The sequence below is a fragment of the Aythya marila genome (genome assembly GCF_965140915.1).
Source record: "Aythya marila genome assembly, chromosome: 5".
Taxonomy (NCBI): Eukaryota; Metazoa; Chordata; class Aves; order Anseriformes; family Anatidae; genus Aythya; species Aythya marila.
Genome location: NC_139046.1, coordinates 28,462,000 through 28,478,954, shown reverse-complemented (window position 1 = coordinate 28,478,954; position 16,955 = coordinate 28,462,000). Strand labels below are relative to the sequence as shown.

The 16,955-nt window shown below is 36.9% G+C and overlaps 1 protein-coding gene across 3 annotated transcripts in view; it reads right to left on the bottom strand.

Moving 5' to 3' along the window:
- TSHR (thyroid stimulating hormone receptor) overlaps positions 1 to 16,955 on the bottom strand; it is a 69,845-nt gene that overhangs the window by 25,849 nt on the left and 27,041 nt on the right. For all 3 annotated transcript variants that reach the window (XM_082761662.1, XM_082761664.1, XM_082761663.1), the window contains exons 3-5: positions 15,060 to 15,134; positions 6,808 to 6,882; positions 5,473 to 5,547 (exon numbers count right to left, since the gene is read on the bottom strand). In XM_082761662.1, the coding sequence (XP_082617788.1) occupies positions 5,473 to 5,547; positions 6,808 to 6,882; positions 15,060 to 15,134 (225 nt within the window). The remainder of the gene's footprint in view (positions 1 to 5,472; positions 5,548 to 6,807; positions 6,883 to 15,059; positions 15,135 to 16,955) is intronic.

Genomic DNA, 16,955 nt, shown 5'->3' with positions numbered 1-16,955 from the left:
TCAAACATCTGCCTAATAGAACTTCTCCAGAACAGTCTTGTTATTAATTCTTCTCTGCCTTGATAATAAATAAAAGTGTAGAATAATTGTTTAGTTACACCTACGGTCAGAAGTGGGATGATAAAGAATCAAGTAGGTTCCAGCAGTCAGGAAGTGAGCTTGTGAAGTAGTTGGGTTTTAAAGTCCTGGTGAGGTGTGCCAGCCTGTGTGAATCCCATGGTTAACAGCACAGACAGATTAATTTTCCCAAAAGCCAAAGAATTAACAAAGTAAATAATGCTGCAATGTCAATGGAGTCAACCCAAATGACTTTAGAGTTGAGATCCTGCTGTTTAGCTATGCTCGGCTGAGCCATCAGATAATACGTTGTTCAGGACAGGCATTTCACTTCACAGAACTGCATCTAACGCAAGTGAAATAAAAATTTACTGTGTGATCTAACCTAATTAATTTTCTCAACTCTTGTCCAAATGAGTGTTTCACCGTCTGTCATTTCTTAAATACTTAAGAAATGCTTTAATAAAGAAGTAAGCTTAATAAAAGAAATACTTAAGAAATTTGTATTCTCAGAGCAAAACTCTGTTGTGATAAAGAGACAAAGAAAAAACAAAACTTATGACTAAAATGGAGAGGAGAAAAAGCTGGCAGAAACAAAAGTGTCTGATAGTCCCTTTCCTGCTTTTTCCTGAATCATATTACAGTCTGGAAAATGAAATATTCTGCAAATTCTTGTTTTTGTCAGATGACATTCTTGTGGATGAGACATGATCTATTAAGGCCAGATTATAATGTACATCAGCTGAGAAGTCCTAACAATAGTTCATGTGACAAGAACAATTTTGTTCCTTTCCTGTGCATATCATGTGTGTTAACACTGAACTGTACTACAACTATCTTCATTCTTCATTTCACCAGTAGCTGTTTTCCAGCACAAATTATTCTGGTTTGGCATTTTTCAGATTGCTTTACGTTTCTAAACAAGTGTTTACTTCTAAGTTGCTTATAGGCCACTGTTGTGGTTTAACCAGGCAGGCAGCTAAGCACTATGCAGCTGTTTGCTCACTCCCCTGCAGTGGGATGGGGGAAAGAATCAAAACAGGTAAAATACAAGATGTCATTGTTGAGATAAGGACGGTTTAATAAAAAAAGAGAAAGAGGAAGAAGGCAATGCACAACACAATTGCTCACTACCAGCCAGTTAACACCCAGCCAGTCCCTGAGCAATGGCAGCCCCCGCCCTGGCCAGCTCCCCTCATATTACTGTTCAGCACAATGCCATGTGGTATGGGACTTCCCTTTGGTTGGTCTGGGCCAGCTGTCCTGGATGTGTCCCCTCACAGCTCCTGGGGCACCCCTGGCCTCCTCGCTGGCAGGGCAGTATGAGAACCAGAAATGTCCTTGGCTTTGCAAGCACTGCTCAGCAATAACTAAAACATCAGTGTATTATCAACATTATTTCCATCCTAAATCCAAAACATAGCACTATGCTGGCTACTAGGAAGAAGACTATCCCAGCTGAAACCAGGACAACCACAAAGGTGAATACTGATATAATGAACACTTTTTCCCCAGCTATACTTTATATATCACTTAGAAGCCTACTATTCTTCAAGAATAGGTTCTTTTTCTTGATAATAGAAGTGAAAAGATTATTTTTCATCGAAGTATACACCGGCAATTTCAAGATAGGCATTTCTAAACATTGATGATATCCAGTTCTGTTTTCACTTAGTGTAAGAGTCATTCCAAGAAGTAATCTCTTGGCTAAGAGCATCTGCAATCAGGACGCTTCAGTTAAGTGCTGCTGTCACTGGGAGGGCTGAGCTCTTGTAAGTTGCACTGTTGGGACACTTCTGTCAGTGTCCATGAGGCCAAATTACTCACTTGGAAGCATAGACACAATGGTTGTATGAACTTTTACTTCTGTTTCATATAGCCTGTTTATTTCTTGTTTCTCTCTATATAGTAAGAGTAGGGTTTAATTCGCAACACAGTAATGCTTAAGCTGAAGCCCATTTGATCTCTGAGGATCTCCCTAGTAGTTCTTCAGATTAAATATATCTCACTCAGAGCTCTAGCTAACTCAGATTTCCATCCTAGAGGCCTACAGCTAAGGCAAACAGCATCTTCAGGTTATGGAGCAGGAGGTAGTACAAGGTTTACCTCTAGTCTCAGAAGATCCTTGGGAAGTAAAATCTCCTTGCTTAATGCAGGTCTAGACTTTTCAGCAAAACAGCCAGCATTTCCAGCTCTGAGGGTCACCTGGCACCCGGCATACCATGAATACAGTGGGGACAATGACCATTCACAGAATCACAGAGTAGTTGAGGTTGGCAGGGATCTCTGGAGGTTCAACCCCTCCCCTGCTCAAGCAGGGTCACCTAAAGCAGGTTGCCCAGGACCACATCCAGGTGACTTTTGAAGAGCTTCAAGGAGGGAGACTCCACAGCTTCTCTGGGCAACCAGTGTGAATACTTAGTCACCTGCACAGCAATAAAGTCTTTTCTGTTGATCAGTCATAACCTCTTGTGTTCCACTTTGTGCCTGCTGCCTCTTGTGCTGGCACTGGGCACCTCTAGAAAGAGTCTAGATCAGTCTTCCTTGCACCCTTCCTTCGGGTACTTATAGACATTGATAAGATACACCCTGAGCCTTCTCTTCTTTGGGCTGAACAGTCCCAGTTCTCTCAGCCTTTCCTCATAGGAAAAGTCCTCCAGACCCTTCATCACCTTGGTGGCCCTACATGGGGCTCTTTCTGACTTGACTCAGAACACCACTTTGCAGCACTGCAACAACACCTACGGTATTCCACCAATCACCTCTCTGCAAGTTACCTTCTAGAATAATACCTCTGATTTTCAATAACCTCTTACTTAGCCCATCTAGCTGTCAAGCCTCTTCCAGCTGAACGCTGCTACCATATAGAGACTGCAACACCTAGGTAGTGACTGAGATACTTTAACCAGCCTGCAAGTCTTCATCTGAGCTGCTCCTTCTTGGCTTGATTGCAACCCTGAATTTGGGCTCAAATTGTAGGTTAAGGCACAGAGAAATAAATAGGGTTTGCTTTCTAAATGGAAAGAAACACTTGCTCTTTTAATGATAGTACTCTTTGTTTCTGAAATACCTTTAAGGATAGCAATGGGATATACACCACCGCTACCCCTGCCACATTTGCACTCCCTTTCTCCAAGAAGCCATTCTGCAATTTGCTTCAAGCCATTGAAGCAGTGAAGGGTGGGCAGGAGAAGAGATCTTAAATTCAGCTAAAGTAAATGGTTTTAGTGTGATGTAGGAGTGCTTCGTGTGAGCAAACTCAAGTAAATTAGCAAAGCTTGCTAGTAGGACAATTCTTTTCAGCTGAGGACTGCAGTTAATAAGAGAGGGCTCCACCTAGGAAGTCTTGCTTAAAAGTAGTTAATTATCACTCCTTGTGCTTTGCTTGTTCAGTGGGATAATAGAGTTGTGCTTAAAATGTGACTATATAAGTAAGGTTAGGCAAGAATATTTAAGCAAAGTATCTATTCATATAGGCTTATGCTGTGACTCTAAAAGAAGATATGTACCTTGTTCAACTACTGTGAAACCAGGTGAGTGACAGAAAGGAGACAGGCACTCTCTCTTAAGGGTGTTTTCTTAAAGTAAAGCCAAATAGTTTCCAGGAAAGATGTGACCCTTTGTTCACAGGAGGCTTACGGGTGAAAGGCTTTTCTGCCTTGGCTGGATTGGTACTTGCAGGCTGCTGTCTGATGTTTTGATAACAGAAAGAAGACTTACTATCCATCGCAGTAAGGGCAGAAGTATGAGAAGTAAGGGAAAGGAAGGTGGCTGCAAGTAGGAGAGAAAGAAAGGAATTCAGAATACCTAAACTAGCGAGAGGCATTGGTGCTACCAGAATTACATCAATGTCTACGGACACAAAAGGCTATTCTGGAGGTTGCTGCATCCACTTACAGTGGATATCCATATTCAGTTTCCTCAGTGTGCTGCAGTCATTACGTACAGGGGAACAGTGATGGACCCTGAAGAAGCCTTATGATGTTAGGGAAGGGAGAAGTGTGCTTGTTGCAGTTATGAAATAAGGATATTACAGTCGGGACTAATGGAGCCCATCAGCTGAGGATGTGAATTTATACATAGGATTGCTGTTGTGCTAGAGGTACTGCTAGCTCTTCCCACGGACCCCCAGGGCTCTTCCTAGTGTTAGCAGCTCATTAACAATCAACCACAGTCTGAGGCGTGGTAATGTATGTCCAGAAGCACTGAGATACAATAATTAAATTTCAACAGTGCAGGTAGGTTCTTAAAAGAAAGAGTGGTAGTGCCTGATGTTAGTTCCTACTAGTTTCTTACAGCACAGATCTCTTATTTTTTTCCCAAACTGACACCAAAATTGGGTGTCTGCCTGTGACTATACTGGTGGTGTAGTAAGAGCAGTGTGAATTCAGATAGCCTGCGGTGAACTCAGGCTCTTAAAGGAGGCCTGTGATGGGCTAATGTAGAGGAAGTAGTGCAAATTAGCTAAGGTACAGCTTGCTGTGCTGTGGCCTCCCAGGTTTTCCAAGGCTTTTTGGTATTTGCTGCAGCACAGACATTTAGGATGTTCAGAAGTACTCTTAGGGCTGCAGGTATGGATGAACGCATGTTGTGCCAGCCTGAGCTGACCTCATTGTCATGAAACCAAGGTGCTCCTGAGTTACAGACTTAGAAACTCTATTTCTAAGCTTTGGTAATTTGCTTTTTTAAACTCCTTTTCTGTTTTGGGATTTCCTGTATTAAAACATGAGTTGTATGAAGCAACATATTTGGGGTAAAATAAACCTTCACCAAAATGTGAAGGCTTCCTTAAAATCTTTCTTCTTGTGAAGCCTTCCTTAAGGTTCAGGCCAACACTGAGCTTTTTTTAAAAGTGTAAAGATAAAAAAAAATTGCTCTAAAGATTTTCCAGTTCTCCTGCTCTTGAGCTGTCTGTACTCAAAAGAAAGAAAGCAGATAGCCAGCTGAGGTTACGATTCAACAATGTGGGACATTAGTGGATGCTAGTATCTGAAAATGTGTACCACAAGCTCACCATGCCAGCACAAATTTGTCAGAAAGATGTTGACAGGCTGACTACATGTTAGCAGGCTGCATGTTAGACCACGTCCCATGTGTTATACTATTCTGATGTCAGGCTAATTCAGCTATTGCACAGCCAGCGTTAAAACAAAATAAGAGCAAAAGGCCCATAGAAATTATGTATCATGTTCTTTGGGTAATTTAAGAGAGATGTGATTGTGTGTCTCATCCAGGTCAAATTTTATAGTGCTAGATGACCTGTCATTTTCCAGATTTGATACTAATGATCGTTGAACTACAGCTTGAGGAAAAGTACTTTGACAGGCGTATTTGATATTTTTCTCTAAAATGTAAGCCTTTACAGTTGGTTTTCTTGGGATCTGAGGATGGCAGAATTCTAACCATGATACTTACAGTAAAAAGTTCACATCAGATGAGTAGATTTTGGTGAGGTCAGGAAATACTTTGAGTCCAGTATTAAAAATACCACTAAAGCAGAGAGAGGAGAAAGAATTACATGTAGGGGATCACCAGATAAAGACATACAGTGTATTTAAATCATTCAGCAGTGCAGTATCAGTATTTCTTTATTGTCAATCAATTCACTGTCCAAATCAACTCTCCAAAATATTATGATGGAAGAATAAAATAGAAAATAAATCAGAATACCAAATTTATGGTAAATGATAGAATCTAAAAGATGGAAACACAGAATAAAATGCAGATAAGTAGGTGTGCAGGGGGAAGTAGCCTGTGAAGTAAGTAGGAAGGAAAAAAAAACAAAACAACTTAGTGCACATTTCTGAGATTAAGGCTGCTTCAGACTCTTGTCTGGGCCCCAAATCCTCTGTCTTTCATTGAGGCTCAGAGCTGTTGAAATACCTCTAAAAAGGAAAAAATGTTGTCTTCTAACATGAATACAGTTAATTCCCCTTATTTCTGAACTTCTGTAGGGTTCAGGAAATACAGTTCTCAAATTTTAAAACTATTTTGAAATTAAATAGTGTTGATTACATTCTTTTTTTTTTAATCACTTTTGATATATAGGAAAAATCTGGGAAGTCTTTCTTCCTTGTTGCTATCCCCACCACAAGCACACAACTCTTTTCAGAGTCTTCTGAACATTACTAAAAATTACAGAAGATAATCTTTCTCTTCTTCTATTTCCCGTGCAATAATTTTATAATTCTGTGGTTTGGTTACTCTGTGCTGCTCCTCATATATATAGAGAATATATATATAGATATAGAGAATCCCCAAGGATTTCTTTCTACCATAGAAGTAATGAAATCAGATATAGACTTATTTGTCACATGTAGCTGATGGATATTCTCTAAAACCCTATATAAATATCCAGCAAATAGAAAAGATGTGTAATTTCTGTTATATCTCTCTTCACAGTATTCCCTAGATAAATATAGTATGACAGCACCATCATTAGCAGAATACTAGCTGTGGAATGTGGTCAGGCAAAAATTTGTGTATTGCACTTAATAGATCACAAGAATAGTAAAACTACTGATGAATTTGTGAACCTTTTCCTTTCTTGCAAAAGTAGTTAAAGTTCCAACCACTTATTATAGCTGATGTTCTGTCATTAAAATAAACATGGAAAAGCATTGCAACCATTTCTAAAATGAAATGCAAATAAACTGTTGTGTAAAAATAAATAAATAAAAAATAAAATAAAAAAAATAGAGTTCTCTGTAAGGCTTAAGTGCCAACAACTTACAGATGCTAAATACTTACAGGTATTTCAACAGTGGGAGGTTCTTAAAGGCATCTGGATCTATGTAATCTAAGTTTCTAAGATTTCGAATTTCACTGTAAAGAAAGGGGGAATGTTAGCACATTGATAATTATGACTAATCATTTCTTTCTTTATTTTAACAGAAACTAGCAACGTTAAAATGAAAGTTAAAATGGGTGGCATGGTGGTGTGGGTTTTGTGGGTGATGTTCTGGTCTTAGGTCAGGCCAAAAAGTGGGCATAGACATGGTGCAAACCAGTAGTACTTGCATTAGCATGCCTTTGCTTTGGGTTACTTGGCAGTGCAGTGATCAGCCTAGACAACATAGGGTATCAGGAAGCTGGATTTTAAGAACACCTCTGCGACTGGAATCATTCTTACATAATAAAATCATTATAACCAAGTTATCTGAGAAATGAAAGTGGGAAAGGGTAAGACAATAGATAAATCAGTATGTGGAGACCGGTGCCAAGACTTTATCTTCTACGTATGCTGCTTTACTGAGAAAACAGTTCTCCATCTTCCAAGCCTTCATTTTCTACTGTTAACGTGGTAGGGAGACAAGGGTTTAGCTTCTACTTGCACGTTAAACTGATTCAGTTAATATCTGTAATACTACTATTAGAGCAACGTATTCAAATGTTCTTTGTGTCTGTTAGCTTCTTTGAACAGTACTGTTTCTGCTATTAAGAGAAATCTTCTGTGTCAGTCTCTTGCTTCTCTCAAATTATTTTATTAGTTATGTAGCAATCACACTTCCAACAGTGGAATTTGCTCCACAGATCTGAACTGACAATGTTTTTTTCATCACTGGCTGCATTTGAAAAGCTGGAGTCAGGAGCTTCTTGGCTATATATTCCTTTGCTGTGGACCAAATGTATTCCAGGGGAAGAGAGTTTTCAGATCAACATTCAGTCTGGAAATGGATAATACATTGGAGTACCATAGAGTCATTGAGTTCTGGCTTGTTTCTATTCATAGTACTCTGCAGTTTGGAAGAGGGTATTGAAAGTAAGATTTCAAAATCTGCAGATGGTACTAAAATTGGAAGCACAGAATAATGCGATGAGATCCAAGCAGATTTTATTAAGTAACTAGGCCAAAAGAGGGCAAGTGCTGTTTAACAGAGCAAAATGAAATACTAGTTAATCTGTGAATAAAAGATTTAAAATTGCCAGATGAGACATTTGGCACAGTAATATGAGAAAAGCTTAAAGACTGTTAGTGAGGAAATCAATATATACACTGAACAATGAAGAAAGGCTTATGCCATTGCTGTTTCATTTCCTTGAATTGGTGATGCTGGGATTAGGGAAGAAGTGTACTTTGAAATATAATGTTTTTTTATAATTGCATTTTGTCCTACAAGTTGTATTATAGAGGTTTCTTATTTTCTGGAAGGATGAAAAGTGCCCATTGTGGGCACTTTCGACAAACAGTTGCCCATAAGTCTCTTCTCAAAATGGATGAGAAAGAGGGTTAGAGAGGTATAAAAAGGGAAAAAGTGATTTGACCCAAGTGAATGTTAAGCTTACAAAAAAAATCAGGAGAAAACTTCATTTTTCTCTGCTTCTAGTCCAGTCAAATGTGTTTCTTGAACTTGACTGGCTGAATATGTGGCCTCTCATTTCACATGCATGAAAAAGAGAAAGATCTTCAAATTTAGTTCTATTCATGAAACTGTCCTTGTTTGCATACTCAAACATCATTAATATCACAATACTGGAAAGAATCTTTTCTAAAACCTCAGATTTAAAGGATATCTGTAGCTCCATCAGCATTGCAGCTTATGAAGTAATGAAAGTTATTAAATAGTTCTGCTCTCACAAGCTAACAGGACAGTGATACACAAGATAGATTTCATAATTTATTCTATGTGAATCAATCATGAATAGTACATTCAAAGGTGCCTAAATGTTATGTGATAGCAATTTTCAAATTGTAATCAAAAGACTCCTGTGGTTTAAAGATTACTTCTAAAGGTTCCAAAAATGAAGAAAAGATTGTTGATTATCAGTAGATTCATTAGACAGGGTTTGTATTTCTATCGGTAATCTTTTCTAAATCAGTGAACTGAAAAGATTGAAACACAGATTTTGAAACTTAAGGTTCCTTTTAAAAGTAGCTCTGAGAAAAATGTTAGTAGTTTTAGCTGCCTAAAACACAGAGACAGACAAAGTATATACTTAAAAATGTCTGGCAGGCTAATTCCCTGGTATATAAGTGCCTACGAGAACCAACTTTAGGTGACTTTTGAAATGGAACTTTGATACACAATATAAATACAATTTAATCTTAGCATACAGGGCTTAAATTCTGTGCCCAGCAGCAATGTAACAATTCTGAGTATTTCTGGGAACAAAATGATTAAAGATATACTAAAACAAAAAACAAAACAAAACAAACAAAAAAAAAAAAAAAAACAAAAACCAGAAAAAGATATTTAATAGGTATCCTTGCTGAGCACTTACACAGAGCGGTGAAAGGTGTCCTGGACAAATCTTTCACTTCACAGTCCTAACTAAAATTACTTAGAAATGCTAATAAGAAAGAAGGCTGATGCTATCTACCCTTAAGATAACAGAATTATCTGTGGAACACTCATAAAATTACTGAAAATTACAATACAAAATATTCATCTTCTGTTTTACTTTTAAAAAGTACGTAAAACCATTAAGACTTGGCTTATGTGTGATTTAAAGTCAAAGTTTTACATTTCATTTCTGGCCCTCAGACTAGTAATTAAAAATGTGCTAGGTTCACAATCAAACCAAAATCTTACTGTCCATGAATAGCACTTAAGTTTTGCTATTTAAAGAAATTACTTTAAAAACCTCAAAGTGTCAGTAACACGTGCAGAGAAAATTACTTAGTGGCATACTTACAGTCCTGTGTTAACACTTATAAGTATGTTATTTATAGTTATTCATGTTCATGAGCAGACGTAAGTATTCAGTTCCAAATCAAAATTAATCTAAAACTGAAACTAATAATCATTTGAATATTAGTCTGACAAATTAGTTAATGAGCTGCAAGTTTGCAAAATAAACCCTAGAAAAGTTAATAAGTGACTTCACGTCTTATATGAATTTAAAAAAGGAAAAACATTCACATATTTATGCTGCTTCTAAAATTAATTTACCAGATATCTTTCATACCTGCCTTGCAGTATTGACACACCCCTGAGTTTGTTCAAGACTAGAGCTCAGCTATTGCAAATCAGAGCAAAGTCTCTATATAATGCCACTATGCTGAAACATGTATGAATAATAAGGATATCTAGGTCAGCAGTTCTAAAATGTTTTAAGTCAGCTGTTTTCTTTGTCTTAAAATAACTAGACCGCTCTCCACTTTGATTTACTTTGTCTATAGCTTCCCTGGTCTCTATGATTTGTACATAGACTTCCACATTTCCCTCTCCCTGCGCAGCCTAGCTGCAGTCCCCCCAAATTGAGCTGTCTGTGGCATTCCACCTGCACACAGCTGTCAAGCTTTTGCATCACTAGCTCCAAAAAATTGGCTCAGGCTCTAGCCTGTCTATTCCCCACCTCCAGACAAAAGCTCTTAACAAGATTTTTTTTCTGCACAGGTCTTGTTCCAGTGCCCTGCAATTCACTGCAGGTATACAGTAGTCCCCTTTATTCAGATTCCTATTAGGGCCAGCTCTTCCCTCTTTAACCTTTCTCTCCAGTTGCTTCTCTGACCCTTCTATAAAATCATATCTCCTTTCTGCAGCCTGATATGCCATGACTTGGCTCCCTGAGCTGGCTGCAAGAATTGCAGCATTTGCCTGGAGGCTGGGGGAGCTGCCCCAGCACTTGACCAGTGCAGAGATGGAGAGCAGCCCCTGCAAGCTCTAAATGATGTTGCATGTACAAGGGCAAGCCACTTGAACCGCAACCTTTGGCACTACTCCCATATGCTCAAAGGGCTTTTCATGTGGTTGTTCAAGAGGAGAGAGCGTTTGGAGTAGGGAGGAGTTGTGGAGAAGTGAGGGAGAGATGAGGAGAGTGAGCAGAGACACAGGGAAAGGGAAAAGAAACAGTTTTCCTGGTGTTCCTTACATGAAAATGTTTTCCTGAGAAAAAAGACCTTGCTCCAAAAGCTCTCAAGCCTGATGCTACCAAGCTGCAACACACTAGTAAGATATGTACCCAGAGACATTGCTCATCTGGCACTTTCACATTTATATCTACAATACAGTTTTGTCACTGTATGGGAAAGACAGTCCTGAATTTGTAAACATGTTAAATTTGTCTTGCAGGTATACTTAGAGACAGTAATGACTAAAATAAGGAAAAATAAAATATTGTTAGACCAACAATCCCCATCACTGGGGAAAAATTAATAAAAGAGTGGCTATTAATTACAACTGAAATGAGATCCATCTCATTAAAACACAGCAGTTGATCAGTATCCTCATTTTGCAGAAGTTACTCAGCACTCAAATGGATTAGGTTCATATAAATATATATATATTCAGAGTTGCTTGTAGGGGAATATGGACAAGCTGCATACATCCAGCTAAGGTCTGGAGGGAACAGAAAGTCGGAATGGAGGCACAGAAGCAGAACCGAACAAGGACCAGGAAAGCGGAGTGCTTAAGATGAAAAGTGAGGCACACTAACAGGCTTGGCATGAAGTGGTGACAAACACAGGATGCCTATTCACATGACACTTGACTCAAGCCAAGCAATTAGTTCTTCCTTTCCATAAACACTAAATTTTCTCATATGAAGTTCTGTAGAAAAACAAATGTTTTAAAAATTAAACTGTGTATATAAGTTTAAGTTAGGGTAAAAAGATTATTTATTTAAAACCGTACTCTATGAAAAGTCCATGAAAAATGAACCTATGAAAGCTAACCTCTATGAAATGACTTCTTTTCAAAACTGTTCGAGTAACTTCAACTTCCTTGAACATATCCTGTGCTACTCTTTATCCAGTATTTTAGCAATAATAGTTTGAAAATAACTATGTAAGTGGAGAACATTAAACAAATGCATAGCACAAGACATACATTTATCCCTAAATAATCTTGTTCTTTGGAAAGTAAATCAAACCCAACAATAAGTGTTAACAAATCAGAGGAGTTATGGAAGCAATTGAGAAAAATAGTCAAATTTATAAATAGCTTTCTTTTTCTGTTTATATTCAACTGCCTAATTTGCCAGATATTTGTGTACTCTCTGATTAAATAATGTGTGTGCTGTACTTCCAAACTGATTTTAAAAGTGTATAAATGCTTTTGAGTAGTACAGTTAGCCCTTCTTCATGGGATAGCTGCAGAGGTTGGGGTTTTGCCTTTGCAAGTAAGCTTTTGGTTCTGGTGTGTTGTCTTGAAGTATTTATGGTTCTTTCATAATTATATGTATATAGTTTGTCTATGTACATTTTCTTTTTTTTTTTTTTTTGGTAGTGCCTTGTGAGAAATAGAGTCTTACATTACCCTCTATAACAAATGAGGATAACTCCTCCCCACTGTGCCCTCCCCAGAGCCTGTACCACAGATGAAGAAGGTGTAATTACCATTGAGCTCCACTGACTCCTACACAGGCTGCAGCATCATGGGTGGCACATGCAGGCCATGGATCTGACATGAGTGTGATAATGTGTTGGCTTCAAACCTTGTTGGTGTGCTTTGACAGGGTTTCTGGGAGAGAAGGCCTGTAGGGTGGGTGTGGATGTAGTGCCTTACAATAGGTTGGGTGCTTGGTGCTGAAACATTCTGTAGAATACCAGAGGGTTTCCAGAGGAGCCTTTATGTGCCAGAGGAGGCACTGAAAACACCATAGCTCCATCTACCACTCCTTTAAAGTAGTCACATTTCAAGATGCACGTTTTTAGGGAAGTGTCCTTTATATGCAAAGGCTTACATTACCCTTTGAAAGAGATCCTTTGTGTTATGAATTACTATCCTGAAGTAGACTTTTCTAATCCATTCTTCACTTTGAATCTAATACAGAAATAATAGTAGCTATCTAACCAGCTAGTTCCTCTTTTCCTCAAGCCATTCTTAGGAAAACTTTATATTCATATAATTTAAAAAAATATGATACAACCCTGGGTATTGCATAGAAGAACTCTGCAATGAAATGAGATGGCCCAAGAGTATTTTATTGTCTTTAATTTCTAATAAGGTGAACCACAGGTGTATAGTGCCAAATACTCCATTACTTATAAAATGGGATGCCAGTGTTTCATTAAATGTTTTTTTGTTAAACAAGAAATCCTAAAGACACAACAACTTTGAAACAGGAAGGGAGAATGAGTAACATGGGCCTGGAAAAACAATTTAAAGAAGAGACTGGCTAAATTCAAACCAAAGATAAGTACTGTTATAACACTAAAGCTTTCTTGTGACACCATTTCAGGAATATTAAAGGAGCATGTTATTGGACTAAACTAAGTCTCAGGATCCTGGACTCTACTCTTAACTTAATCTGCCAGGGATTTGTAGGGTAGATGCTTCCCTTTTCCAGCATTAGTTGCTCTCTATCTACAGTAAGAGTAATGATATTATCTCCTTTATTTTTATTAACCCTTCTGTTTCATAATGTATAAATTAAATGCAAAAGAAGTATAGAAAATAGAGCAGTGTTGAGAGATCACCTAGTTCAATCTTTTTCTCTGAGTGAAGGTTAAATAGACCTATGGAGTTTCTGATTACAGACTTAAAGGCCTCCAGTGACAAAGACAAATTCCCTAGGAAAGCAATTGTATTTATTTATGCCAACCATAAGAAAGCTTTTTCTAGATTGCTCCTTAATCTAATTTTATTATTAGTTTTGCTTTGTCAGTGTGAAAAATGCATAGTAGTTTTATGCCTTGCAGCAACCTTTTATACGCTTAAAAGATGTATCTGCCTCTGCCTATTTTAGTTTTGGACACTTTATCTTTCAGATAAAGTTTTCTGGACCCTTAATGACTGGCATTGCTCTCCCATGGAGTCTCTTCAAACAAAAATCTCCAAAATGTGCCAAACTGCAGCTTATATGAGCTTTTTGATACTGACACACTTTTTATGCCCTCATTTGGATCAGAGAACCAGGTGAAGGATGGATCCTGTGAAGCCCTATTCAGTATATTAATTTCTTATTTTGACAGGGTAATGCTGAATGACAAGAATTCTCTAGGTGCAGGTATCCTGCCACTTTTATATCTGCCCCAGTACTATTTCAGTTAGGCCTTGTTCTGCAAGCCTTTTTATAGTGCAGTCTTGTACCATATAGTGCCAAAAGCCATAGTACTGTAATTTTGACACCTTCTTCCTGTTGCAGGATAGCCTGATCTGATTTGTTCTTAAATCCATGTAGCTGTAATTTCATTTCACAGTATTGTGTTTACACAATTAGTTTGATTACTGGTTCCAGATTTTTTTTTTTTTTTTTCAGGAATTGAAGTTAATCTGCCTTCATCACAGTTTCTTTTAGAAGACAGACCCAGTTTTTGCCCTTTTTTCTTTTCTGAAAAAGAAAGTTTTCTTTTCTTTCACTCATCCTTTGCAAGTTCTCAAAGATAGCTGACTTTGTTTCATACAGGACTTTAAACATTCTAATGTTAGGTTTGTTTGACACAATCTGAAAATCTCAAGTAAGAATAAGCAAAGAAGAAGTTAAAGAATATTAAGTTGGTATCTCTTCCCTTTGTCCTTGATGTTAGTTGCACTTATGTTTTTTTTTTGTGAGGACTGATAAGAACAAAAAATATAAAAACTTGTCAGAAACCTTTACCCATTCCATTTAATAACCAGACAAATACTCTTTGTTATTATACTATTATACTATGCTATACTATTATATTCTACTTAGTGCACTTCCAGAATGATTACTTGTTACTCTTCATGTCTCTTGCTAGTGCCATTTTGCTCTGTGCTATGGCCTTTCCAATTTCACTTCTTATGCTTATGTTACTGTTTTACACTTACATGTATGTTTAGTAACTTGACAGAACCAATTCTTAAGTTGCCAGTTCAAATAAACTTGCCACCAAGCCAGAGCTTGCAGTGCAGTCCCACATATTTTTCTTACACTTAGGAGGATATGGAAAAGCAAGGGAACTAAAAAAGCACAAGAAAAAAAAACAGACTTTCTCCACAGTACGGAGAAAGAAAATGAGAAAAAGAATCCTGTTCTGCAAAGGAGAAGAGAATGACAACTCATAAATCAACCTGTATGTTACTCCATACACCTTGAAATTTATTCGAACAACTGCATTCATTTAATTATGTTTAATTAACTGCAGTACTTACATATGAGTGACTTTACTTAAACTGTTGAAGGAATGGGCCTCCAGACTCTGAAGGGTTTCATCTATGGAGATATAGCTAAACACCAGCAAACAGAAAAAAGAAACAAGTCACTGACCTTGGCAAGCAATGGCTAGTACTAAACAAGTCACTTTATTTTTCCTCTCTGTTCTCATCCACCTCATGGAAGGTGGCACCGATGTTGTGTGACAAAGGAACTTTTAACAGGACTTTAATTTGGGCTGATGTTCTAGATGTATACTATACTACCATTTAAAAAAAAAAAAGCAATGTGATAAGTACTAAATATTCAGATTTCACATTTTAGAATCATATTCCTTCTCTTTTCCCACTTGGTATTCACCTTGGTGTTCTCTAAGGAACCAAGATCACCTTAGTGTTCTCTAAGGAGACCTAATTCTCAGGTAAATTGGCATATTTTTCTACATCCATGAATAAAAAAAGGAAAGACACAAAGATGGTCCTTGGGCCATCACTGCAACAGTTCTCACAATTTCTCTATCATCAGGGCAAATGATTTACTAATTGCTGAGGAAAAAATATGCTGTAACATGAATTTAGAAAGAAACTCTAGCCACACAGTGAATGTCATAAAGGGTATAAGGTGTAATGTGGCTCCAAAGCAAAACAAAACAACAAGCTTAAGAAATATTAATTTACAAAACAGTTTAGACTGAGTAGCAATTATACTGCTGGTGATCTACTGAATGTGGTAAAAAAAAAAAAAACAAAAACAAAAACATCCTTTCAGAGTTTCTCCATCACTAGGAATATGGTAATGTTGGAACTACTCTGTTAAAGGCTTTGAAGTGTTGAATAAAGCTGCAATACAACTTTCAGAGTAACATTGGCATTACTACTCAGATTATGCGATTCGAAATCTCAAAATTTTTAAAATGTTTTAAAATTGATCAGTACTGGAATAACATTTAAATGATGTATTCTTGTATTTTATTTACTTTTCTAATCACAATTCACATAATATTTCTAATCTATAGATCTTTAAAAATAATTGGAATGCCTTGCATATTCATTATATTTATTATATTAAAATATTTAACTGCTATCTTTACTTAATTTGCTACTTAACCAAAAGAAAGTAAAAAGAAACATTTAAGTTTTAAAAAATGACAATATTTTTCTCAAACTGAATGTCACATGATCATGTGTGTACAAAAGTAACGTCAAAAGATTTTTAAAAAATCTGGTTCTAATTGAAGTTACTGACTCAGTTTTTTATATTTTGCATGTTTATGCATCCCCTGAGCAACCTGGCCATTAATTTAAATATTAAATTTAAATTAAATTGACCAGAAGAGACTTAGAAGTTAATTTTAAATGTCAAAATAGAGTAAAATATAATAATAAAGAGAGTATTATATGCTTTTCCTCCTCTTTAGTAGGCCTTCAAAGACCCAGAGTCAGATCTTAACTATCTAACTGGAATTTTGCATTTATTCTAATTGGGTTGTGTTGTGCTTTGTAAACAAAACAGAAAAAAATCTGTTAAATAGAAATGTAAGTATGATCTTTTAACTCAGGAGGGCTTTTAAATGAAAGGTATTATGGATCAGATTTTTTTATTCTTTTGTTGAACTTTTGTGAAAGTTGAAATTTAACTTATTTCAATGGATATTTCAGAAATACTTGAAATGCTTTAAAAAATTGGAAGCAATACTTTGTGAGCATTTTATGCCTTAACAACCAGCAGATGACTAATGCTACTCACTGTTTCAAGGGAATTTAAGTCCTGCCTATTCTGGAGCTAAAGACATATTACCTGAACTATTTTTAACTTTTCTAACATGAGATCTACTTTTTATTGCATATTTTGGAGATGTATTCAGCAATGTTTGAAAAGATAGCAGAAGTTACAAG